This window comes from Eurypyga helias, unplaced genomic scaffold, assembly GCF_000690775.1.
Source record: "Eurypyga helias isolate BGI_N326 unplaced genomic scaffold, ASM69077v1 scaffold18486, whole genome shotgun sequence".
NCBI lineage: Eukaryota > Metazoa > Chordata > Aves > Eurypygiformes > Eurypygidae > Eurypyga > Eurypyga helias.
The window spans coordinates 45,536-71,866 of NW_010256202.1; the positions used below are offsets into that span (position 1 = coordinate 45,536).

At 45.2% G+C, this 26,331-nt stretch overlaps 1 protein-coding gene across 1 annotated transcript; it reads right to left on the reverse strand.

Annotated features, from left to right (window-relative positions):
- Positions 1-281: 281 nt before the first annotated feature.
- SIK2 (salt-inducible kinase 2) lies at positions 282-26,331 on the reverse strand (the record flags this gene model as incomplete). The annotated part of the gene is made up of 12 exons (XM_010153600.1): positions 282-861; positions 2,003-2,094; positions 2,727-2,840; positions 3,896-4,059; positions 4,202-4,486; positions 5,192-5,420; positions 8,826-8,990; positions 11,362-11,514; positions 11,644-11,864; positions 13,901-14,024; positions 16,114-16,238; positions 26,170-26,331. Coding segments are annotated over 12 exons (2,414 nt in total), but the record flags the coding sequence as incomplete, so codon positions are not given.

A 26,331-nucleotide genomic window follows, 5' to 3' on the forward strand; every position in this document is an offset into this window, starting at 1 on the left:
AACTTACTCTTTTCTTTTTTGCCTCCTTCCACACAAACTAGTTCTTTATGGGATGAAACTGCACTATCTGCTCTCCAGCCCCTGGCACCAGCAAGAGGAGCTAGTGGCCAAACACTTCTCACCACCTCCTGCTTTTTCTCCTCAGTCAGGTGGATTTTAGTTCCCCTGTTAATTCAAGGGTTGGAAAACTACCGTGAACTTCGGGGTAGGAACAAAACCAAAAATTCACATGCTTCTCCATTTTTCCTGTCTTCCACTCTGATGTCAGTCACCCGGTGGCATTAATTGACCAGGACGTAGCCGCTGTGCTGGGGATCCACAGTCTCCATCATTTCACAATCAAAGAGTCCAGGCAATTCCGAGAGGGTTAATGCATCATAGTTTGACTGGGACTCACGGGATGCCAAGCTGCGCTGGCTGTCGGGCAATGCTACACTGCTCTGTTGTGCTGGGTCCATGGAATACTGGCACTGGTCCGGGTAGTCGGGCTCCGAAGAGGCGACAACAGGCAATTCACAAGTCTGATAGGAATATTGTAAGGACTGTGGTGGCTGCTGCACCTGAACTGGTGAGGACAACCGTGAGGAGCTTGTGATCTGGGAGGGTGGCAGTGGATCCAGCTGTACCTTCTGGTATTGGCCGAGGAAGGGGTCGTATTGCATTTGTTCTGAGGAAGGCTCCAGCACGGGGCTCAGGGGCTGCTGCAGGCTGAACTGCGTCGACTGCTGCTGCGCCTGCTCCTCCTGGCACGGAAGTGGCAGTTGACTGGACCTCGGGTAGGAGCTCTCAGCTATCTGCATCTGGTTAAAATAGGCCTGCAGCTGGGACTGCTTCTGGAGAAAGAGTCTCTTCTGATGCAGCCTGGAGGAAGGACACCAACAACAATTATTTTGGTCTTTTGAAGTGTTAAGGATGAGCATGAGTCCTGCATGCTCGTCACTCCAACAGTTCCAGCAGGGAATGAAGGATACAGAATTGGAAAATTCCTGGGAAACCTTGTTTATTAAGTTTCACAGCAGACCAGAACCTTCACCTTTCAGCAAACCTCCGAGGAGGAGTTTGTAGACCTTTTAAACCACCCAGTGCATTATGTTAACCCCCACGGCAGGGGGGTGGGACTGGATGGTCCAACCCAAACCGTTCTATGGTTGATCAACTCTACAGTTGTCAGGAGTGGCCATATGCTAAAGGAGTAATTACAGATCACATACTTTCTTGAAATCAAATAGTATTTTTGTCCTTATGTTCCTCATTCTCTTTGTACTTGGCAGCATGTAGCTGGGTTATTTTCCTTTCTTTGTTTTTCTCCCCCCTCCCCCAAAACGTAGGGACAGTAACTTTCTTTAGCATTTATCTGTCTTGCTTATTTGCTTGATGATTACCAAATGATGAGCTCATGGCCCTTTACCTTGGCAATTGAAATCGTGTCTGCTCTAATACTTACAGATATAAGGGGACCCTTCAAATCTATTCACTCTTCACTGTAATTATTTTCAGAGGAACATCGCTTCTAAACGGATCTTGTATGACAACAAAAACTCGATTTACTTTACTGTAAAATTATTGGGTCATGAGAATGAGACAGGAAATGACTAAATGACTGCAAGGCTTCCCAGCAGGCAGAAATGCACAATCCATGTTGAGAGTTACAGTCAATACCGCAGTACGCAGCTGATAAACGGTGGGTAGCTGGGAGGATGAGGGTGAAATGGAGTACAACGACGTAGGTAGCGGGGTAGCCTCCTCCTATGCCTCCACGTGCCCATTAGCACTAAGCGAAGCGTGGTGCAGGTATCTGCACCCTCGAGTAGCGTTGGCTGATAAAGAGCTCATAGCACAGAAGCGTGTAAACACGTGGCAGGACTGCTGTCCCTCTAAAAGAGAGCACTGTGTCCTCAGAAATTTTGAAGTGAAGCTTTCCTTTTTCAAAGGATTTCTAAATGGACCAAGACTGTTGTGGTTTTTATTACTCTTTGAGAGTAACTGTTTGAAAGCTTCTTACCTGTGCTCCTGTAACTGCTGTTCCAGACTCCGGGGCAATTCTTTGCAGTATAGCTGGCAAGTATTCTGAGCTTTTGGTAGTAGTGTGGGTTTCTGCAAGAAAAGCAGAGCTGTTTTAAACTGCCTTTGATTCAGTGCATTAGTCCAGAAAGCGAGCGGAAGAAGCTGTCTGCCCTTATGCCGGTGTAACTGTCCCGCTCCGCGTCCAGAAGCTGGCAGTGGAGCTACTGTCTAAAGCCACAGCCCCCACTGCTCCTGGGCTTCCAGCCCTTAAGACAAAGAATACCTCTGCATGATAAACTACCATAAAAATGCACAGAGAGATTTCTTCCTGTACAAAAGAGAAGCTGCAAGCTGGAAAAAGCGTTTTTAGTAAACTAAAGCTCTATGAAAATTGGGGAGGAGAGAAATAAACAGGAAGCCCCAGGGGATCAGAAGTGGCTCCTCAGGTGCTGATAGATAACCTGGTGCAACACAGAGAACAGGCATTCACCAGCAGCTCCTTCAAACCACCTTGTAACACTCTCAGTAACAGACTGAAAACAACAGGTAATAATGTAGTGTACTTCTGACCCAATTAGGGTCCGTGTCTGACAGAAGACAAACACGGCCTAATTTCACATTCCGCTGCTCTCCGCTCATTTCGCCTCGGACTGATTTTCCTGAGCACTGAGATGTAAAAGGCTGGCCTGGTGCGGTTTAATTCCGGAGGGGAGGTACGGTACCTGGAGCCGGTGTTGTAAGTACTGCGTCTCTAAGCTCTGCCGCCTGGATAATAACGGGGGATGTGCACCGTTAGGAAAAGTAGATGCAGCTTCCTGCTGCTGCTGAGACCCTTCCTCCTGCAGAGAGAGAGAAGGAACAAGTTTTATTCCCAGAAGAGGCTTTTCTGCCTCAACCCTTTCTTTAAGGATTTCCTGACAGAGGTTTCACGGTTGCCATATGGATGGCAACCCTGCTGTCGCTCACCTCTTGCACTGCACGGCCAGGAGCCTGAATCACAAGCTTTCAACTGTCTGTGCTGCTAAATGGCTAAGGGCTTACATCTGTAACTAAAATAGTAGCCACAACGACGTTTTCTGACTTGCCCTCTGAAATAGTGAACGTAGGGGGTTAGAAAACCCTCCAAACTCTGAACTGCTTTCGTGCAGCTCCCGCTTCCCAGCCTCAAAACGTAAGGCAGGAAGCTTTCCACAGTGGTGGCGCGTACGCGCTCAGAGCAGACATCCCTAGCAGGCTGGAGAGTGCTGACACGGGAGGGGACTGAACTGTTGTCATGAGAACACCGTGAGCCCTATGGCGTGTTCATGTCAAGTGGGAGATTTTTGTGAAAACATCACGACTTGGTGGTTGTCAGAACTGGTTTTCCAGCACTCGGATAGTAACAGCTGGAGCTTTAAAAATAGTAGGCTTCATCTGGAACATTAGGGGCTTACGGTGCCTGTGTACGTCTTACCCGTTTTATTCCTGGGGTTTAACGGGAACTCATCATTCCTATTTGCTGTGACCCGTTCCATTTGAAACAGGTTAACTTGGGAGCTGGTAGAAGCTGGTTTGCATTTCACTATGCGAATTTGGCTAACCGTTGGCACTCGGCTTTTGCACTTCTTACAACTCCACCAGACCAACTCCAGCAGGAGAGGATGTTACTGGGCTTCGTGAAGTCTAAACCGTCCTTCAGATGAACAATGATAATAAAATGCTGGATTCAGAACGGTACCAAGGCTGACACCGTGAGGATGGTAAAGGCCAGCCTGCCAGCGCCCATTCTCTATTCCGCAGAAGACGGAAAGGAGAAGGGGAACTTTCTGTAATTTAGCCCTTCTCAGCCCTCCATATCCTCTCCTGCTCTGTCCCCAGGTATTAACACCCGAAAGATTTCTGGCTGAAGTACCTGCGGAGGGCTGTGAATGAGGTCCTGCAGCTGGGTGGCAGTTGATGTCAGAGAAGGTTCTTCTTCTGATCCCATCTGTTCGTACAGCAGCTGGACTTTGTTCAGTTCCAAGATTCCTTTGGTTCGTGCCAGATTCTGGAGGTGCTGTCTGAACGCTACAATTCCTGGAGAAAGGTCAAGCAAAGCCCTCGTCAGCAATCCGGTTCATTCGTACCTGGTTAGCGCAGCGACTGTGAGATGAGCCGAGCAACTACCGCGTCGCACGGCGGCTTGGCGCTTCCGTGCACAAGGCATGACAGCGGTTACCTTGTGTGAGGGATGTGTCAGAAGCTCTGCGCCCCTCTCGGAAACTGACAGGAGAGCGGTTGTGGGTCTCTCGCTTTTGGGAGGTGAGTGCTTGCATGGCTGGATTGGCAGGCCTCAGACCTATGAACGGTGGTGTCATTCTGGCTGCTTGTTGGTTAGCGAGCACCATTTCCTTTAAGGAAGGGGTGTCTTCCAGGAATTTCACGTCTCTCTGAATGGATCCCATGTCATACTCTGAGTCAATACTGCCCAGAGATGAGTTTTCATCCAATGAATACACTTTCCCTGTGACAAAAAATCAAAAGCCAGAGTAAAAGGGGCGTGCAGCAGTAACTTGGCAAAGCCAAGGAAGTGCCACAGGCTCAAGCTATTCCCGCCAACAGCGACTGTCTCAGAGGAAACGAAACAAAACAAGCTTCATAAAGTAATTGTAATTTAACGCTTGCAGTCCCAGGATGGGGACCTGCTACTGGTTTTTACATTACTGCAGTGATAAGATGTTACGCAGATGATGCTGGAGAACATTCAGTGGTTTTGTGTTTACCCCTCTCTCCCGATAATCCTGGCAAGACTGTAGCCCGAGATGAAAGGCTTGGTCATCTTGCTAGCTGTGGCATATCTGAGGATCCAGAGGTTTTGTTTTCCCACAGTCCTCCTCTGCCAGCACATCTTCAGGGGATGAATGATTTGGGGCCGTTAAGTGATGTGAAAAAGAAGCCAACTAGCCAGACTTTACCAGTTGGGGTTATACGTGACTGTACCCAGCTCTATATTTTCTGATTTGGTTTTATACTGTCTGTACAGCAGGTTCTGGGGTATCTTGTGGTTTTTTTCCCCCTCTTTGGCCTTTATAGCAAACACTAAGTAACAAACCCAAGAACTACTATCTTGTGCTTGTCTCAAAGCCTAGTGTTTTTCATCCTGGGCTTATTAGATTCGAGTGCTGAGGGCAGGAAATGAGTTTTGGGCTGTCTGTGCTAACTTCTGTACCTGTGCCTGGCATCATCACCAGCTGATTGGTAACTTCTGCCAGCGTGTGGCGTCGCTTCCCACAGCGAGCTGCTTGGAGGGCTGCAAACGCCTGTGCAGGGTCATCTTCTGACTCTCCTTCTGTCTCTATTCCTTCATCGATAGAAGTTTCCATCATGCTGGTGGGCAGTGATTGGCATCCTTTCCTCATCACCACGGGAGGTACAGGGTCTAGCAGGCAGCCATTTATCTAATTGGCACAAGGAGAAGATGGACAGCTGTCAATTATGTGCACAGAGCATCACCCTGGAGCAATCTCTGCCTGTCTTGTAGACTGAGGGCAGCCTGGATATTTAAAATGCATGCAACTCCCTATAATCTACTGAGTTAAGTAAGACTTGTTAAGAATTATACATGACAAACAAATCCCTCCATGTAGGGAGGGATTGACACTCTCTCAGTACTCCCTAAATCTCGATACCCCACGGTACTGTGTTCTCCAGGGCTGTGACTGGGTTTTCTCCTGTTGTTGGTTGGGTTTTTTTGTTGTCTTTTCTAAGTTATTAAAAATCTTTGGCAGCTTAGTCACAAAGATAAAATATTGATGGAATGTACCCTGTTACTGTTTTCCCTTACCATACCTACTGTGCTCCCTTACCATGCTCAGAGAAGCGCTATGAAAAGAGAGTCTTGTGGTCAATTCTGCAGCATCCTTGCAGAGCTGTGTTCAAGAGTGACGCAGTAAATGCACCCTTTCCAGCTGCAGTCCATTCAGTTCATGTCCTCTGCAAACAACGGTTGCCTAGAGGGGCTGTGGAGTCCCCCCCTCCTTGGATTCACTCCATAAAACTCTGAGCAACCTCATCTAGCTCTGAGTTAGTCAGACCAGCTTTTAGCAGGAGGTTGGACCAGAGGCCTTTAGCGGTACCTTTCCAACCTACAGTACTCCTGGGATTTCAGTTCTGGTTTTATTCCCCAAATCAGTTTGTCCTGAATCCTTCTGCAGCTTCACTCGTCCTCTGCCACACGCAACTCCTTGGGGGTTTGAGGACCCTGCACATCATGCAGTTTTGGAGTGGGTATTCTGTTCTGTAAGGCCTCAAAAGCTCTAATTAGTGTCCTGTTGCTCAGGTCACTCCCACCATTTTGGTAGGATCAGGTTGGGTAAAAAAGGATGAAACAACAGATTCGTTGAGCATTAAACCTGGCACTGCTACAGGTGATTTTATGTAAAACTGTCAATGAACCATTCAGAATTTTCTTCAGAGTTCTTGCTATTCTGAAAATAAGCGTGTTTGGAAAAGAATCTTCACTGCATTAACAGCAGATCTTAATGAATGGTCTTGCAAGCAGACTAGATGCTAGTACTGTAGGAAAATATTTAAAGCACTATGAAGAAAAAGATATAATTCATCAGTAAAATGATGGATGCTCGCACAGGAACATTCTGGATCTGCTGCCTCTTATTTAAATTTAATGGGTTCTATCTTGAAGCTTAATTTCTTGCACACCTTACTTTCCCTATGTGACTTTGCCATGCAGATGCCTTCCATTGACTGCCAGCAAAAGCACTGGAAAGACGATTTAGCGAACTGCTGGAAAGGGAAAAAAAAAGAGAACCAGTACCACGTGGGCAGCTGGCTTTCTGCAGTTTACCAAGGCACACGGATCAGACAGCGTGGAAGTCTGTAGCAGACGTGTTCTGTAATACTTAAGACACTGAATATTCCCAAGGCAGTTGTGATTTGACACCTCACTGCAGTCACCCTTTGCTGATCTACTCTGGCTAAACTGCAGCTATAAAAGCAAAGGGGGATGCGAAATGAAGTTTAACGTTTTCATTTCCAAATGTCTTTTTGCTTTGCAGCTCTAAGAGACCACCCAAGGAATGATTCAAAACAGTGATGAGAGCCAGGGCCACGCTCTTAGTGTTGATAAGTAACCAGTCATTGAGCAATAAAAGCTTGAAAATGGCAAGGATGAAATCAAAGCCCTAGCTGACACCAGACAAAATACAACATGCTGAGATCCCATTAATAATGGGATGTGATGGGAGAGAGAACAGCAGGTTTCATGAGAATAATAACATACTTCATAAATGTAATTCTTTTAAGCTATTTCCCCTTCCTCACAAAAGCTCTAGCTGCAAACTCCCATGTTTTCCACTTACTCCTTGCTACCCCGCAGAGTGTTGTCACAGACCCCAAAGTGGCGTGGCAACACGGATCAGAGCAGGTCCCTTCAGAGCCTTCAGCTGTAGCCCTACATCTGTAAGGTGCGGGAAGCCTACACAGACTCTGCCAGTCTGATTACAGCAAACAGACCCCAGTAGACAGAGCTGCAGTTTTCCATGGTCTCCAGTGAGGATTTTACAGGCATCCCCAGTTAGAGAAATGGCCTAGCTGAGAACTGCTGCTGCCTGTCTGAGATGCTGCAGTTCTGACAGTTTTTGGCAGTCAGGATGTCCTGCTGGATATTTACCATTCAACGCAAAATTAACAAAAATGAAACTTTCTGAGCTGGCTTATTATGAAGTTGGCAGAGATATGGACTTTTAAATGCATGGTATTTTAATTGCTGCAGCTGGCAATGGAAGCTTAGGGTTAAGGTTCCATTGTACCTTCCTGTTGTCATTTGTCTGGAGTTGGAGGTGAGTAGCTGAGTAGGTTACTCTAGATACTCAGCAGTGAACCCTGTGTATTAGAAGCTATATATAAGGAGGCTTCAGGGCTCTTAAAAATATGTTGAGTCACCATCCCTGGAGGGATTTAAGACTTGTGGACCGAGTGCTCAGGGACATGGTGTAGGGTAGACTTGTCAGTGCTGGGTTAACAGCTGGACTTGATGATCTTAAAGGTCTTTTTCAACCTGAAACATTCTAAGGTTCTATGTTTGAGATGCAGAAAACTGATTCTTCTTGTCCAAATGACAGTGTGGTAAGATCAGAATGTGAGCAAAGTACACGAGAGGCAGATTAGTGATTAAATCCAGACAGCTGTTGAGTTACATGCAAGAGAGAAATACAGAAAGATTCTGGAATACCTAGAACTCTGACACTCAGAATACTTAAATTTAGGGTTAACAGGCACAATGTGTTTCATCCAGCTAGGATAAGAAATCTACAAATTGGGTGATTTAGATACTAGAAGTCTTTGTACTTTCTGTCTATCCTGGGAGGTTCCTTAGGAAGTCCAGGAGACCAGGTATTTGGGGACAGCATGTGCTTAAGAGTGCGTGCTTGGGAGCAGGTTAAAACATTGGGTCTTTGAGGAAAAGGCTACTATAAGCAGAGAGAAGCTGCAGGGTTCTCCAGCTTAGCTGCCTGCAAGTGTCAAGACACAGAAGGCACGCTAAGGTCGATGAAGTGACAGTAGTTTGGATTAGCAAATGCTCGGGCCCTGACCCCACAGTGCTTTGTGCTAGGATGAGGAACTCTACCCTGTCAGAGGTAACTGATCTTCAGTTATTGAAGAGAACTAGATGATCTAGAAACAGATGATCTTTAAGGTCCCTTCCAAACCAAACCACTCTGTGATTCTAAGAGCTGCAGCTACTACCACTACCTGCGCTTTTACTAGGCCGTAATTTAAAGGTAACAATCTTCCTCAGCCGTAACGATTTTTGACACAACAGTAGGGTGATTTTTAAGCTGTACCTTTGGTGTCTCAACTCGTTCTTCCTCCATAAATGCTGTCTCGCCCTGGCAGCTGGATGGAGGGAAGGAAAAGGCTTCTGCTCCTGAAGCTGAGGGCAGACCTGGAGACTGCAGCAACCTTGCATTCTGCGAGTGCAGGTTAACTGAGGGTACCACAGCTTGTGCCTAAAAAAAGATTTTAAGAACTCCAAACCCAGAACAGTTTTAGGCAGAAAACACCAGACGAAGTCACAAATTAAAAATAAACAATACCTAGTCCATTTCCAAAACAGGAGAAATCAATCTTATTTCCTCATTCTTGAAGAATCACCGCCTTTAGACTTTAAAAAAAGCGCCACCCCGCCCAAAACACACAAACCCCAAACCCCAGATGGCACTGAGCTAGCTACTTACTGAAGCTGAGCACTTACTAGCAGTAAAAACAGAGTTTAGGACCCTTTGGTACCCTCCAACTGCTGACCTGCTAGAAGTCCTTTTCCTATTGTGTGCAGAACACCTTAATATTACTGTGAGGCACAGGGCTAGTTACCACGCCTGTTCTAACGTGCACTGACTCCTGTAGGAAAAAGCAGGAGCAAGAACAGAGCGGGCTGGATGGGACACAAGCCACTTGCACGGCGGGAGCGCTGTTGAAGGGAGAGGTGTGCCTCAGAGAAGGCGAGCATGGCACAATTCACAATACAGTGGTTATCAGTGTTCCTTAACCTTAGTTTCCTGAAGTGCAGTATCCACGCAACTTGCCAGTCCAAAAGCAAACAGGCAGCCTGTGGTGCCACCATGTGTGAAAATGAATTCATCCTGTTACTCAGGATAACTGCAGGACTGCTTGCAGTCCTGAGGAAAACGTGGTAATATGGCTATAAAGTACAGGAATTTAATCCAAGACGGAACTACCTTCGAGAGGATTTTCCTTCCTCCTTATTCATCTGTCTCCACCTGCTTTTTGTCCACCTTATAATTAATAATCCACTTTGGAATACTCTTGTTAGAGCTATTATCTAAGAAAATAGCTGGGTTTAATCTTTGTCAGCCACGCTGATCCCAGACCTATGTTTTCCAGGCTGAAGTGATCCAGCTTTCATTTCCATGGAATCCAGAACCAAACAGTGTCTTGCTGCCTCAAGTGAAAAAGGAGCAGCAGGTTGTGCTTTCTCCTGGAAGCAGGGTCTGGGCACTTGTTCTATACAGCAGCAACACAGTAGGCTGTGAACTTGAGACCAAAATAAAGCTGAGTCATCTTAGTCTTTGATGTTTCCAATGATGCATTAATAGAAATCAAAAGCAGTGCAACATCTGTGCATCTTAATGAAACAAAAGAACATGAAAAAAATTGAGAATTATTGGAATAGGCCACAATAAAAGTGTACATGCCCTTTTTTTCCCCAAGAAAATTACTGGGAAAGCAGCAGACTGAAGCCTTAGAGCCTGTGCTGAATCAGTTGGTGTAATTAGAGAGCATACTAAGTGGACAGCCTTCTGCAGTGGAAGGGCTGGCACCAGATGTAAGGAGCACCCGGAATTGCTCGATAAAATACACGGGACATCCTTAAGGCTTAAAGCAATTAGTCAGTCATCACACTGGCCCTATGCACCCAGAGGTTTTGCAGCTGGCTGGGAAGCCTACCATGAAATTGGACTCTTGCTGGGTCACAGGAGGAAAAAGTGGTGCAAATCTTAAAAGCAATGACAGTATTTAGGAACTATTATCTCTTGAGTCTTGAGCTATTAAAAGCCTTATAACAATGCTATTTTTATCTGGTACTTAAACTATCACATGAATTGGCATCTTAACCTGATAGGTTGATCCTAGCATTTTCTTTTGAGTACTTCCTTCACTGTTCTCTGCCATGCTTCATTTCATGGGAGACAGAAAGTCTATCTAGGGACCAGCAGGGGAGAAAGTAATTTTATTTTCAACAGGTCCCTCTAGAGCGCCTGTGTTTATAACACGACATAGAGCCTGCATGCTTTTAGCCCCCATGCTAGCACAGCTCTCCATAAATTCAACAGCTCGTTTGTCAGTCCTATTAAAGATACTCCACAGTCTCCAGAAACGGTATTTCTCTAACATTTTAACCCGTGACTTCCCAGAAAAAGGTCTGAATGTGTCAAAAATGGAAGTGTTCCAATTAAAAGCACAACGCAGTACTTCAACTGGGCAATAAACTGGGAGTTAAGGTTACACCACGAGGATACCCATTAAAGACGGGCTTCGGAACACAGTCAATTTTTCCCTTTCTCATTTAAAACTTAGTCAGCCCACTCCAAAATCCCTTTTGGTTTTTTTTTTTTGGGGTGGGGAGGAGGCAGCAGGAGCAGTTGCAGGAAGCATGCCAAACAACTGATCTGTCATCGCACAGTTCTGACAGGAGCCAAATCCAAGAGAGTCTTTCCAAAACGATGCGGCAAGCCTGCACACTACAGAAATTAGAAGATCGCAACGGCCTCCGTATTAATCCATATAGAAAGACTGTGTTGAAAGAGGAGAATGTCTTACACAGCCTTAGGCCCACCTCTGCTAGGAGCGAGACCTTACCTTGGCTACCGTCTGCTCAGCGATGGTGCTCGGCCGACGCTGACGCGCATCGAGTCTCTGTTCCACGGGGAAGCTACTCCGATGCGATTTGAGTCTTTCCACTAACAAGTAATAGATAGCAGCAAAGTGGTTATAACTCTTGTTCTGCAGAGACTGAAAAAGAGAAGCAGAGAAACGTAGGTGCAGCCAAACAGACGTTATTTTTGATGTCCTATGAGGCCAGGAAGAATTATCACGGGGCGTGGGGACACACACACGAATATCTGCTGGTGTCTACTTTACCTCAATAGTTTTCTGTTGGTCTATTCCAAGGCTGTGCATTAGCCGTAAGACCTGCTCGTTATACTCTCCAATGGAAGGTTCGTTCTCTTCTCCTGGTGGATAAAGAACAGGTCTCTGTGCAGGAACTTCTATAAGCATCCACTTGTGCTCCTTAATCTGGGCAATAGTTAACCGTTTGGATGGGTCTAGGACCAACATTCTTCTGATCAGATGTTCACACTCTGTTGGGTAAAAATGAGTAAGTTACTAACAGGCTAAGTGGTACTTGCACAGATTCACCCCAGACCTACCAACATAGAGCATGGCAGGAGGAAACTGCCTTACTTCCGTATGAAATACATTTCCGGAAGGCTAAAACAATCTCTCAAAACAACACTGTAAGTCAAATTACGAAGGAGAAAACCCCTACCCATGGTATGGCTAACGGTGTCATTCCTTCTGCACAGCTCCTACGTGACTCTTGGAACAGGACAAGCAGCTTCAAAGCATGGGGCTAACGTTAACTGCTAACCATACAGACCACCTCTGTGAAGTGGGGAGGGAGGAATTAGCATCCTTCTCCAGCACAGTTTGAAACAGCTTGTCCAGGCTCATAAAACAAAGGATTGGCAAAACTGGGTTTTTGGGTTACTGGCCCGCATTTCCACCCTTGAGGTCACAAAAACAAAGGTACCAATAATCTCTCTGTAGCTGTGAGTAGTAGCCAGTGGGTCTGCAAGTTTAACTCTTGTCATTCCAGGACCAATGCACATCAGTAGCTTTAGGTGCCAGAATAATTCTGAACACACTAAAACACTGCTGCTTTCTGGCTCCAACATGCTGGACAGCATTCAAACCCTCTCATTTTTCTTCAGATCTCAGTTGGTTTCTGAAGGGCATGAGACGAACGTGCAGTTCGTATCCGACAGGAAGTCAGTGTAAATTCCTTTAAGGGAGATGAGCTGACCATGAGACAGCTACAGTACAGGTGTTGTGAGCTGATCCATTCAGCCAGTAATGACAAATAGTTTAGAGAGCAATTTCTGGCTGTTTATGCCTGTTTTTCTCTTGTTTTCACAGATTTAATAAGAGACACACCCTTCCCCACTCCCTGCATCACCACGTGATCAGCGAAGGGAGCAGCAAACAGCCTGTGAAGGGGCCGTCTGCACTGCAGTCACAGCAATGACGGCAGCTCACACGAAGGCACCTGGATCCAGCTTGACTGTCTGCGTCAGCAAAGTCACAGAAACAGGTCAGTGTCAGCTGCAGAACGTGCCCAGGACGCTGAGGGGTTGCCTTGATGCCACAGCGGCACCGCTAAGAGCAACCACGCGCGCTACGGTTGCGCCGTGGTGGCTGTTTGCAGAGGCAGTGCACAGGAGTACATGCCACCAGAGAGGAAAAGGGGAGGGACCAGAATGTTTTGCACCACAGAACCCTGAACGGCAGGGCTGAAAAAACAATTTTAAATTCCCTTAAAAAAAAAAACCCAAAACACCAACAAAAACCACCAAAAAAACCCCAAAAACCCAACCCAAATACTAAGTAGTATATCAAAGAGGATGTGATTTGGGAAGATTTTTCGCAGTAGTGTGGATTAGAGACCCTTTAATATAGGGAAGCTGAAGGATACCAACAAACCCTGTTTAAAAACGGCCCTACGTGTTCCTGTCTGAACAGGCATGAGGGAGAGGGAAACCCAACAGATGGACAGTTAAGTGAGGGAGGTCTCTCTGTCGCACGTGGGAGTGCCAGATACGGGACAGTGAGAACCTGGCGCGTGACCTGGCGGTGCGCTTTTTGCTTTTGTTTAGCAGATGCTGTCAAAACCCAGGAAACGCCCAATCCACAACCCAGGTTTGAAAGTGATACTACTCTGGGTGCGTTTTCTTTCCACATTAAGATGTACACGGCCTTGCAGGACAAAAACTAATTGCTACACCAACGTGCCTCTTCCCCTGCATCCCCAAACTTCTGTTCACAGCAGGATGAGAGACCCTTCAGCTTCCAGTTCGGCTTTCTCCCTGCCCTGTGCACACAGGCGCACTGCCATCTCCACATGTTGCACAGGGAAAATTGGGGTGGTTTGCCTAGCAGCAGCCTAACTGCAGAGGCATACAGCTCATCTAGGCTTACCGGTGTTTCTCTGCAAACTGAATAGTCCCCCCTACCGTAACCGTGCTGAGGTACCACCCGTCGCTGCATTCCAGCCGAGATATTTCTAGGATTTACTCAAGGTTTATCACACCAAGAGCGTAAGAGGACACGTTATTACCTTCTGACATAAAATAAGGGATCCTGAACCTTCCTTCGAGAACCCGTTGCCTCAGTATGGGGAGTGTTGGTCCATCAAAAGGTAATGCTCCGCAGACCAAAACGTAAAGAACTACCCCCATGCTCTGTAAGAAAGAGAATATCCGTTTCATATTTCAAGCCACAAGCGAAGTCTCGGAGGTTGGCTAGCCAAATCCTGTCACAGAGAAGATTTACATTCTGCAGGAACAGGAAATTTGTAGAGAAAGGAGTTAGGTTGCTGAAGATCCCTGAGAACACTCGGCTAACCCAAACCGGCTAGGCTTTCGCAGTACCTCGTGCTCATAAACAGGCAGGCTGAGGGGTAACGGGTTAGAGACTCGCTGCTAGCGGGGAGCTCCGTGCAGATGAACAAATGATACCTGAAAAGTGAGCCCCAGCGTCAGGTGAGAGTTAAATACACTTGATTAATCTCAATGTTGTTCAGACAAAAAACAGACCACAAACAACCGCCACTCAAAATAAGAAACTGTAAGCTTTTACGTTGACCGGTTTGCAAAAGCCTGGGCAGGAGGTGCACTTTATGAGCAGTCAGCTTCAGGGAACACCGACTAACAATTCTGCCCTGCTGTGTGCAGTGCTGAGCACGAGGGATTATTTAATACAAGCAAAAGGAGACAGTCTGGGCAAGAGCTCTCCTCCAACTGCCAGACTCGTTTTTGAAAGTATGCAAGTTAATTGGCACTGCAAGTGGGAATAGTCTTGCAGTATATGCCAAAATATAGTGCCACACGATGAGGAAAACACTCCAGATCCTCGTGCCAATCAGTTGGCGAAGAGTCACCAGCACTGGATTTCTCAAGGGGCAAAAAGCACATTCAACATTCACCTTAAAACTGTGGAAGTACACAGAGATTTTAAAATTAAATATGTATTTTAAAAAGTCACTTCCTTCCTTCTTTCACCTGCCAAAATGTGAACGGCGGATTGCTGCATTCCTCCCGCAAGCTTGGCTCTTTCAGCAGACCTGCTCTGTGGTTGGATGTGATTGCAAAGACACACAGAATCCTTAACTCAGAAGATAAGTGAAGATGATGATGATTTTCCCGTAAATATAAACACACGTGCACTTCTCTGTGGGCAGACAGATTCTGCCACAATTTAGGATTTTGCATATTTTAAGAACATTACCAAGGTTCAGAGATTCACTTCTGACGTTCCGACAGCGCCTGTGCTACTTGAAACAGTAAGCGTAGCTGAGGACCGTTTATTTACCAGTTACTAAAGGTACAGAAAGGCTGTAACCTTTTTTAAAAATCCATCTAGCTATATATACATGTATGCATGGAGATGAACATGCATCCATGCAGATACGTATCTCTAAAAGCACAGTTTTTGTTTGTTAATGCCATTAAATTAATTCAAATTGTATTAGCAGCTGAAAGGTGACTTTCCATGAACTGGCCTGTTGGTGTAACAGGCTCTAACCAAAATGTCAGCATTGTTACACTACGTGCCACGTTATCACTGCAAACCTGGTGCCAGGGCAGAGACTGCCAAATTGTACTGCCTCTGGTTGCTTTAGGATCTGAATCTGTCATTGCAAGTACCAGAACACAATAAAAAAAGCCTCAAACAAAACCTAATTAGGAATAAAGAGCAGTGTGAAGGGTGCACAGAACTTCTTCAGTTCATTTTAGTCCCTTTTTCATGACCTAAGAATGTGGGTTGGGCTCTCTCCCCTCTTCCACTGGAGTAGTACGCTTGGAGACACACCGATGCGAAAACATGCAGCTGCTGCAGCAGAAACGTGCGTGGCACAAATGTGCTTGTTTCCAGCTCAAAGAGCAAAACAGTCACCATCTGCCCAGTGTTTCAGTGGCTCAGGATCACTTTAACCTCATCAAGAATTTACAGCCTTACAAGTTCAATTCTCACTTAACACGGAAGATTCTGAACGCACTGAAAAAAGCCAAGTTCAGGCATTCAGTCAGGACAGCTTTTGGAGGAGCTACAGCTTTTCCTCTGGTGGGCTAACATCCATCTACGCTCTACATTTAATAGCCACCTGGATAGGAAACTTCAATTCCAATCAGCATTAAGAGGCATTTTATGACACTCGGGAAGGCTGAAGAGGAACAGCTTGTCTGCAGCTTAAGAAAAATCAAAGATGATTCCTTTGCTCCAGCTTCCTAAAAGTTGCCTTGAATCCAGTTAAAAAAAGAATAATGATACCCAGATATCCAGCTGGGGTCCCTCGTATTGCTGTCCTTCAAAGACTTCCGGGGCTGCATATGGTGGGCTTCCACACCACGTCGTCAGCGGCTCGCCACTCTTATAGAAATTTCCAAATCCAAAATCTGTTGAGAAATTAAGGAGTCACTCCAAATTCCAGTTGCGTGACAGAGAATAATGATATGTATGGACTAAGCCCGAGAGCTCGCTTTCATCCACAAAAGGCTCTATCACAAATCCTTTTATCAGTACTGCTACTGATAGTATTTACTGGGATACTGACTTCCCTATATTGCTGTTTTCACGACAAGTAATTATTAAAACACTCTGCAAAACTTCACAACCTGTAGGAGTATTGAGTAAACTTCTACCAGTTTGCTAAATCCAAGTTTATAAACAGCCATCACTGAAATTCAACAAACTGACAGTCATGCATCCGTATCAACTTACGTACTTGCCAAGAGAGATCCAAGATTCAGCATGGGATCTGAGGTTTCCTGCATTTTCTTTAGGTACTCTCTAGCCCCGAATACACAACAAATGTCGACAACAAAAGCATCAGCTTTGGAGATGAGAGGAGGGAACTGTGCCAAAAGCAACAAGCATGGGAAAACACAAAGCCTTTTGCTAGGAAGGAAACTCTGCTACTGGGGTTGCCTACAGCCCTTTCAAGTCTACAACTGAAATGTACCATTCCATGTCTAAGAAGGTTTTGGGGTTTGGGATTTTTCTTTTTTCTCTAATGGCTTAATATGGGACCCACTGGTCCCATGGGACTTCAGTATTAGTCACCATTTGTAATAATCCAGTAGTGAAAACCAAAATGACAGTGACTGCTGCAGAGAGACGTGAAGTCAGACCCTGATGATGCAATTTTTCATTTTAGCTTCCCCTGTTGCTGCTCTCCCAGATCGCCTTTATTTTTTTCACTATAACAATACAGCAGACAGCATTAATATTGAGGAAGCTGGCTTCATGACTGAAGCAAAACTGATTATTTTCAAACTGCAGAATGTCAGGTGGCTGCTACCACTCCTTGGTGCTATGATCTGTAGCTCTCCTGCCTTCCACTCCACTCTAACCAGTGTCTTTCGTGCTCTTCACAGCCCCAGTCCCCTGGTTCCTCTTATACTCCACCATCACTCTCACTCTCTTTGCTTAGTTCATACATCATGTGCTTGAGCATCCTTTACTCTTCCTGCCAGGACCCGCGTCGCCGCTCCTACATCCACTGCAGATTCCCGTTCTGAATATATGCCTTCCACGACACTCCTCAGCATTACTACACGAGGCTTTTACCAACAGCCACTGGCGCACAGGGTTTGAGCACACCTGTTCACACGATGAATCAAAACACTTGCTCCGCTCAAGCCCAGCGGAGTTTTTTCATGGAACTCAACGAAACCAACATTTCTCCCTCTTGCTCCCAGCATTACCACTCGGTACTGCTTAGTCCTCCACTCCCCCTGTGTGGCAGCCGCCCTGCACGTTCTCCGTGACAACTACTGTTCATACTACAGCAAAGACAGAAGTTCTCAAGGAGAAATCTGGTAACAGGGACAAATATCCTTTGGACTTCAGGCTTTCAGGAAAACTGGCTTCAATTCACTAACTAGTCAGCTGGATCTCTGAAGGAAACACAATGGAGCACTGAGAGGTGACATGGACTGACAGGCACATGTTGATCACTGATCTACTCCCGTGTGAGCAATGATTTAACTGTTCCCTGCCACTTTTTCCACACTGGAACAAACTACTCCATCGGAGGTTACAGAAGGTGTTTCTTCAAGTGACCATGCTTTTACCCCCGTGGCTAACGAGGCTCCTGCAGAGTAACAGTGCATGCTGACGTGACTGGAGGAATGCTGTGGAAGTCAGCAGTGTTGACAGACGGTCATCAGGCTGCTGATTCAGTACTATCAAGCGCTGACTACCTCGGCGGTATGTTAATACGACGCGGCACTGATCAGCAGATAGCAAAACTGATAAACACTCTGGTTAGCAGAAGCACTACAGGCACTGCTGGTACCACTTCATGTATTTCTCTTTGTATAAGTTGTGTTGCTTAGGGGAAGAAGCCTGGCTCTCTCCTCATACATCGTGAGCTATAAAACCACAAGAGAACCCTCCAAATCAAAGCAACAGAGAGATATTAAAGACAAACTTACCAGGCTTAGATAAAATTAACCTGGAGTTGTCCTAGAGAAGCAGTGTGGAAACTGCACTACCTACACTGAGCTGAACAGTGAAGATCCTTGGTTGCGCCCCCACCAGAAGGACACAGGAGCTTCAGCAGCTCTTTTTGCAGAACTCTTCCTACAACACACACACATACAAGGGGAACACAGGCAGAAGCAGCAGCTTTGGGAACACAGGAACTGCAGGAGCTGTCGCCCACAGCTTCGGTCTGGGAGAAACAACTCGTGAGACTCTGCTGCAGGAAGACAGTGATCAGAGCCTTCGGACCTAAGCAAACTGCTTGGTAAAGGGGCTCTGCGGCATAAATAACTTCAAAACGGTCATCTTTCATGATTTATCTCAGGAGATTTGATTTAAAATCACCTTCTAGGGCAGCATAGTACTATCTGATTGATCACTTGAAAAATCTTACTAGAAATTTGAGGGCTTTTCAAAAGATAAACCCTAGTTCCAATAGAAATGACTGAGTATGCTGGAAACAGGGATTGATTAAGTCAGATCTACAATCACTCTGGCTTCTCAGAGATTTATGTATCTGTGTGCTGCAGACTGCTAATGATGAGCTGTCATTTTTGTGATGACACGTAGATCCTCTCATCCCTCATTTATTTTTGCCTTGTCAACAATCAGCCTGGAAACTTAAAATACAAATACTTAAGCCTCCTTCTACACTTCAACCCTGTGTCTCTCAATTAATACTGTATTCCAGATAATTAACACTGTTACGAGAGAACATCTTAACGCTGCTGTAAATATATGGTGCGGGTGGAAACCTCAGGAGGTTAAATCTCCAGCGTCAGACCAAGGTCAGTCCACGAGCTCAAAGTCAGACAATCAGATACTCAGTCTCACAGCGATGACCTCTCGGGACTTGGCCATCATCAAAGAGCCCCACTGCCTATCAGTAAGAAGGCTACAGAGCCAGAAAGACCGTTTGAAGGTCAGAGCACGCGCCAGATCCGTAAGGGTCATGCTCTGCAAGCACACAGGACGCCCGACGGTTGCAGGAGTTACGCAATGCCATCCTGGCACGTCACCGTACTCTCGAGGTGCAAACGGCCAAGGGCAGTGCAGATTCCAAATCTACGTAGGAACACCTATGCTGTCTGCCCTTTTACATCCTCCTTCAGTTCTGAAACATCTGCAACTTCAGCTGTAATAACAGAGGGGGAAAGAAAAAAATTCCCCAATCCCTGTATGTCACCTGCCTTTTCGCTATCACAGCTAGACTTGTGTTGAGAATTTGTTTCACTCTTTTTGAGGAGACTTTTCTTCACACATAATTGGCTTGGCAACCTTGACAATACGTCAGGAGACAAAGCAATTTCCTCTCCCAGAAGCGTTTTGCCATCTGTGTAGGTGTCATGGAATCTGATTTCTCCCTTCGCTTATCTTGAATTTGTCTGATTTTCAGCATCCTCTTAGTACTGCAGATAAATATCCATCTTTATCGCTGAACTGCAGCTCCTACTCAGGTGCCACCCTCATAATTCTTCCTGTAAGGAAGTATGCGGATGTCTATTTGTAAGCACAGCTACAGAAAGCATCGACCTGCTTGGAAATACGCAGGATTTTAATTCCTGAGAGAGTGAAACTCTTTGCCTGCACAGCCTGGTGAATGTGAACACGTGGAAGCCGCTTCCAGAAGAAGCATGAACAAATCTGAACAGCAAAAGACAGAACAGAGTCTTTGAGTGTGACTGATCAATATAAGAGAAGTTTCAGGTTTAGGTTACAATGTAGGATTTTTTTTTTTCCCCACTAATATCTTTAGATGCTTGGTTTCCTAACACATCATAGTTTTATTTATGATTACCAAAAGTAGTTGAAGAGCAAGTGCATCACAGAACTGAACGGCATGATCCCTGCAAGGCTGTTACCTTTGCTCCTTATCTGAACAACAGAAACACAGAACTTGGGCTGTAGAAAGTGCTGGACTAGGTGGAACAGCAGCAGTTGGCTTGCATCTGATGGTCTTGTGGCAGCACAGAGTATTGTTTTACTAGGGAAATCCATTAATGAAAGGTCTGTAAATCAGTACTTGGAGCAGCCGAGGGTGCTGTATGAGCACTAATACAACAGTACTGGCTGTTGGGGTTTGGGGGTAGGGATGAGCACAACAGGAGTAGGCTGCAGAAAATGGCCAGCCTGGTATACTCTCCCTGTCACTGCCAGATGTCCCAGTATGGAATTCCTCATGAGCCTGTGCACCCTGTCTAGGAGAATGTCTTATAAACCTGGAAAATAGTTCCTGCAGTTCTAAAACTTCAATTTCTTCCCTTTTTTATGGGCAAGGAACACCACTACCCTTCTGTTACAGATTTCTGCTGAACAACTAGCACGCACTGGCAACAAAAGGCACAGTAAGAGCCAGATAGGTACCAATTCATACTGGATGTTTTCATGCAACTTAGGACTTAAAAATCATGTCACGTACTTCAGCAATCTGCTCTTATCTTTAGAAAACCAATTATATTCTATTGTTGGACAAAATAATTACCTGCGCAGGGAGATCAGCGTTATTTGTTAGGGTACATAAATTACTATGGTTACCTCTTTTTGTTTCCATTATGGTTTCTGCACTTGTGTCTTCGAATGATGTTAGACCATTTCTTAAGAACTCGAGGATTAATAGTGTCCATGAAAACCATTTCAAAGAAAAAGGATTTAGATAGGATACTGGATGCTTGGTCCACTGGGCTTCCTCAACCTTTAATTATTGCACTGCCAGTTTAGTTGTCCCACTTCTTGGAGTGTTAGAATGGCCAGGATTCAATTAAGTCCAAAACATTCACTTGTCTCTCATTCTCTCCCTTCCCTCCTCCACCTTGTTTCTACTTTGCAACTGCTGATCTAATAATAATCGCTCTGGATCAAAGGTAATCATTTTTAACCTAACTTAAGAACACTGTTAAGATTTCTCATTCCAGAGAAATGGATTTTAACAACATTACTGATGCTTAAGGGCAAAATGTGCCAGCCCTCAAAAAAACCCAGATGCCAGCCACAGAATTCTAAAACGACTGAAACTGTACTCGTTACCAGAGGACTGAGATTATATAATGGAGTGATCTTCTTAACATTTGCTTGAATTTGCATGTTAAAAACCACGACCATGCACAGTCCTGTGTTCAGCTGAATCAACTCTGCTTGTGCAATCTGCAAATATTGGCTCTCAACGTTTGCGGTATTTTGTTTCTCAATCTCGTTGCCCCCTTTAGAGAATCATCTTGAATTCACAAGGTGTCATTTTTTGAGTACACATGATTTAAATGGAATCTATTTTCCCATTAAAAATGAAAACGGACTTAAGATTTCAGACCTGCTTGCAATTTGGGAAGTGGGAGCTCCCTGCCAGAGCCTTCTGCAACTTCTGCTGCGCATCTAGCGATAGGAGGTGGTCCCGAAACTGTACCTCTAAAAATCCTTTGGAAGGGATACTAGCTTCAGCGCTACAATGAATCCTTTCTCCTGAAATTACCAACAGAATTCAATCTGCCTGGCTTCACAGAGCCACACGGATCTTTTGTTAGTAATACGAGCAAAGGAGATAATCAGGAGAGAGGTGCTGATAAAGGAAAGGTATGTGTGTTAGAAACAAACCTGACCCACTTCATGCACTGCATGCTGATCAGCCAGTTCTGACGTCAATGCATATTTTACCGTCCACCAGCAAGACAAACCAGCACTACAGCCTACTTCAAAATAACAGTCTCTGCTACCTGATCTGCTTCACACACAGCAGCTTTACAGTCAAGATGGCATGATTTCTGCAGACATCTGTAAGGCACCTTAATCTGCCTGGGTTGTGCGGCCAGAAGTATACGGGGAGAAGCTCACTGCTCCGTCCTCGACTCAAAGCTGTGTTTAATTTACACAAGCACAGATGTTTCACTGTACAAACAACAAGCAAGTTTTATTTGGTGACAGCGGAGCGTATCAGTGATCAGCTACTGAAATCCAGTCCCTCTGATCCCTTCAAAAACCAGCAAAACTTAAAGGATACACAAACAATCCAGCTATCCACAGGCACTAACTCTGAGAAGAACAAAGGGTGGTTTACTTTGCTACTGCTAAAACCAACTTTGATGTCAAACCTGACGGAGACCGCCTGGGACGGCGTCTGCAGTTGCCACTTTCTCTGTGGGCGTTTTATCCGACTAACACCTTCTTTTGTGTTCCATATGCTGAAGTTTAAATTTGAGGCTCTTGCTCCCAACTACCTAGTACTGTCTAGAAAACCTCTCACCTCAAGATCTGTTTCTTGTCCAGTTACTGAGACTGAAAAGAAAAACCCTTTGAATTCTGTCTATCCTCTTCCTTTCAGAGCAGTATTACCAGTAAACTGTTCACTTTCAGTCCCGCCTCTGTGTTTACGGTGGCAGTGTCATCAGCTCACAGTTCTAGGCATACTTCTCTCTGAATCTTAGTTTATTCTCCTGGTAGTTGAAATACAGGGGTAACTTCATGCACGTTTCTGCGTTTGACCAAAAATGTTGTATTCTTAAAAAGTAGAAGCTCCAGCGCCTTCGAAGCATCAGAATGAATCAAGAATCCACTGGAAGTTAGTAAGTGCCTGCAATGGGCATGAGTATCTCCATGGATTTCAGCTGTTTGGAGTGATCAGCAAGGGACAGCCCCGTGCACAGTGCTGGGGCCCAACGCAAACAGTGACGCTGCAGAGCTTCCTATCAAAATAACTCATCGGTTATTGTGCTGGTTTTCAATTGCTAGGTTAATTCAAATTAGAGAGTAATTCCAGCTATCAGAGTTGGGATCCCGACTGCCCTTTGTTCTCCCTCAGTTTGATAAATAAACCATGAAGAATATGGTTTGTTAACCACTGGAAGAGGCTGTTCTCACCGAACTGCACAGCACCAGATAACTCTGCAATCGCAGATCAACCATTCTGTGGAACTCACCGTCTGTCTCCAAGAAAAATAAAACCGAGTCAGCACAAATCATTACAAAGTTTATAGCAGCCGTAACTTTCCTCCAGCTACTTTATCACCGCAGCCGGACACGGGAATTGCTACCAATCTGATAAAGCCTGACAGAGATACATGAACGCATCAGACCTTACGAATCACGGTCAGTTGATGTGTTCGTTTACATACAGACCACCTGTAATTAACTTGCTGTAATACAGAGGTAGAGCAGCCAAGAGGAGGAAGGAGACAGCAGCTGATGGAATCTAGTAACTGCCATTTATCAGTGCTTCAGTTTGAGTGCCCGGAGGACCTACGCACTGCAGTTCCCTGCGACAGAACAGTTCATGTCTCTAACCTCCCTTCAGCTAACAGGTCTCTTGAGATGCCTTTCCAGCAGCGTTTTCCTGAGCCTGTGTCATGCTGGCAGAGCAGTGTTCAAGGAGGCAAGGAACTTGGGTCCCTGCAGTGCTAAGGACATCCACGAGAGAAATACCGCTGAATACAGCCCCGCTCCAGCGCAGCTGACGTCCCTGAGGGGTTCTGAACATGGCAAGCTACAGCGCAGAACGCTGATGGGGAGGAAGAGACATTAGAAGGGAGAGAGCGCGGTGGAGAAAACTGGGATGAGAGGCTGATCAGAAAGCAAGGAAAGAAAGCACAGGTGAACAATAGCACAAAAATCCCCTTACATTTAGTTCAGTTGCTCACAGTATGTGGGGCCCATGTGACAGGCAGCCCGTAGACACAGTATTTACTGAAGCCATACACTGTCCTGCTAAATCCAACTGTATGCCAGTCATCAATCTCCCGGTGCTATGATTGTCAGTAGCTGCTAGGAATCAGAGATGAGAAAAGATGCTCTGCCAAGAGTAGTGCTGGTGAACCTGCTCGGTTAAAGCTCAGCAAAATACCGAAACCCCTTCACCATCAGATTCACGGCCTTACTACCAACAGCTGGGAGCAAACAGCGCAGGTGGCCCCAGTCGTTTTCCGAATTTGGAGACATCACCATCAATTCCGTCTCAATGTTTTTAGCTGTTACACTTGGGCCGCTTCATCATAAATTCCAGGTACCACCTCCATCCCAAACTCTTTCTTTAGCTTTCTTCAGGTATCAAATGCCCTACGTAAGAACTTACACCAGAACTGTGTCTTCCAGCTACAACAGAAAACTAAGAGGTAAGCATAAACAGTTTAATATCAGATGAAATGAAGAAGACGCTGCTGCAAAGACTCTGCTGTGAGTTTCTATAAAGTGGTCAACAACCATTTCTACAGCTTTTATGAACCTGCTGTAAAATTCCCACTCCGAGATGCTAAAGAGCCATGAAATACAGAGAACATGCCAAAGAGCAGATTAATAGGCTCTCTAGCTTCAGAGAACCTGTTTTCCACACTGTTCCTTCTGCCAAGAGAAGCCACCTCACATTCAGATCTGACAACCAACAGTAGCTTAACACAAATCATGATTCCGGAACTCGCACAGTTGCATTTTCCTTTTCCTCAATTTTTATTTAGCCATTACTTAAACTTTCTGGAAACTCTTCAACGATGTGAACAAGGTGCAGGAGGTGGAAAGGTGATGGGTGGTAAAGGAATGAATGTTTTAAATGTACAGACACAACCAAAGGTCAATACAAAAGCAACACACACATGCAGGATCTGGGAAAGCTACTCTGCTAATACATACATTGATAAGAAATCCTTCTTAGTCCATCAGTAAAATCCCATTTCATAGGCAAAGGTAACCTATGTTGTTTGGTTGGGTTTCTTTGGTAGCAATGACTACAGGTTCCTTTTCTCTAAGTTAAAAGAGGATAAAATTCCTGCTCAGAAAGAGTTTTCATCTCAAAGGTGAGCGCTCACTTTAAAAGAGACCATAGATTTCCATCCTGATAAACATCACTTGAAAGGATTTTTCCTGAGAGTTAAGTTAATCCTCAGAATTAATTGCCTAATCTTCCCAATGTTTGCTGGAGCATTGCAGAAGAAGGGGTGAATCTTCATGACCCCGATGCTAACCAGCTGAACAGGTGCTACCTTTTCCGTTCAAATCCGTAAGGACACGTCATGCTCCCTAGACAAAGAGGAGCCCATCTTTTGGAGGGCTGACGGCACGTTTAACACGTTTCTGCAATTTTATCCTACAGAAAGGATTAGAGATCAAGACACATTTTCAGTCGATCCATTTCAGAAATGGCACAGAGAAAATTCAAGGGTAAAATAATCCAGCAGAGACCTACAACTCAGAAATGTTTGATCCCTTTACCTTTCTCAGTCTGTTTACTATCTACTCGCACTTTCTTCTCAGAACTAGCAAGCTTATTCCTGTAACAAACCAGCTTTTTACAGGAGGTAACCTTCCCTCCCTGCCTCTGTATTATTGACGACTGAAGCTCAGCAGTACTCCACATTAAGATGTTATCTAGCTTTGCTTTTTCAAGTGTCACTGGGCTAAAGTCAGGATGGAAGGATTCATGAGCTGATAACCGCCGAAATGATTTCCATTGCTAGCAACATCTGCTGTGTCTAAATTTATAATTAAAATGAAATCATGCATGCAAAAAGGAGAAAAAAAATCAAAAAGCTTCCATTCTGAGTTTTTCTAATGTTGACAGAAGTGATTTCACTAGCTCTGTTTTAACCTGAACATCTGGCAGCATTATCGATGTGTTAAGACACCCAAGAAAAACGACTGTGACTCTGAAAATTATTTCTTTTTTCCTGAAAGTATAATAGAGCTAATCTAGGCATTATTTTAGCTACATGTACTGTGATACCCATAATGGAAAAAGATTACATGTATTACCACTCTGGTTTTCTGTACCTGGAGCACAGCAGGGTATCTCGGACAGCAGCAACTGAATTACTGTAATGGCCTTCCTAAAACCAAGGTGCTACTGAACACCATCTACATTGCAAGTACCTGCTATTTTGATGTTCATGTTGGTGTCGAGCAAAAGATTTTCAGCCTTCAGGTCACGGTGAACAATCTTTCGACCGTGGCAATACTCCACTGCTGAGAGGATCTGCCAGAACTTGCGTCTGGCTTCAGACTCACTGAGACGGCCGTGGCTGGCGAGGTAAT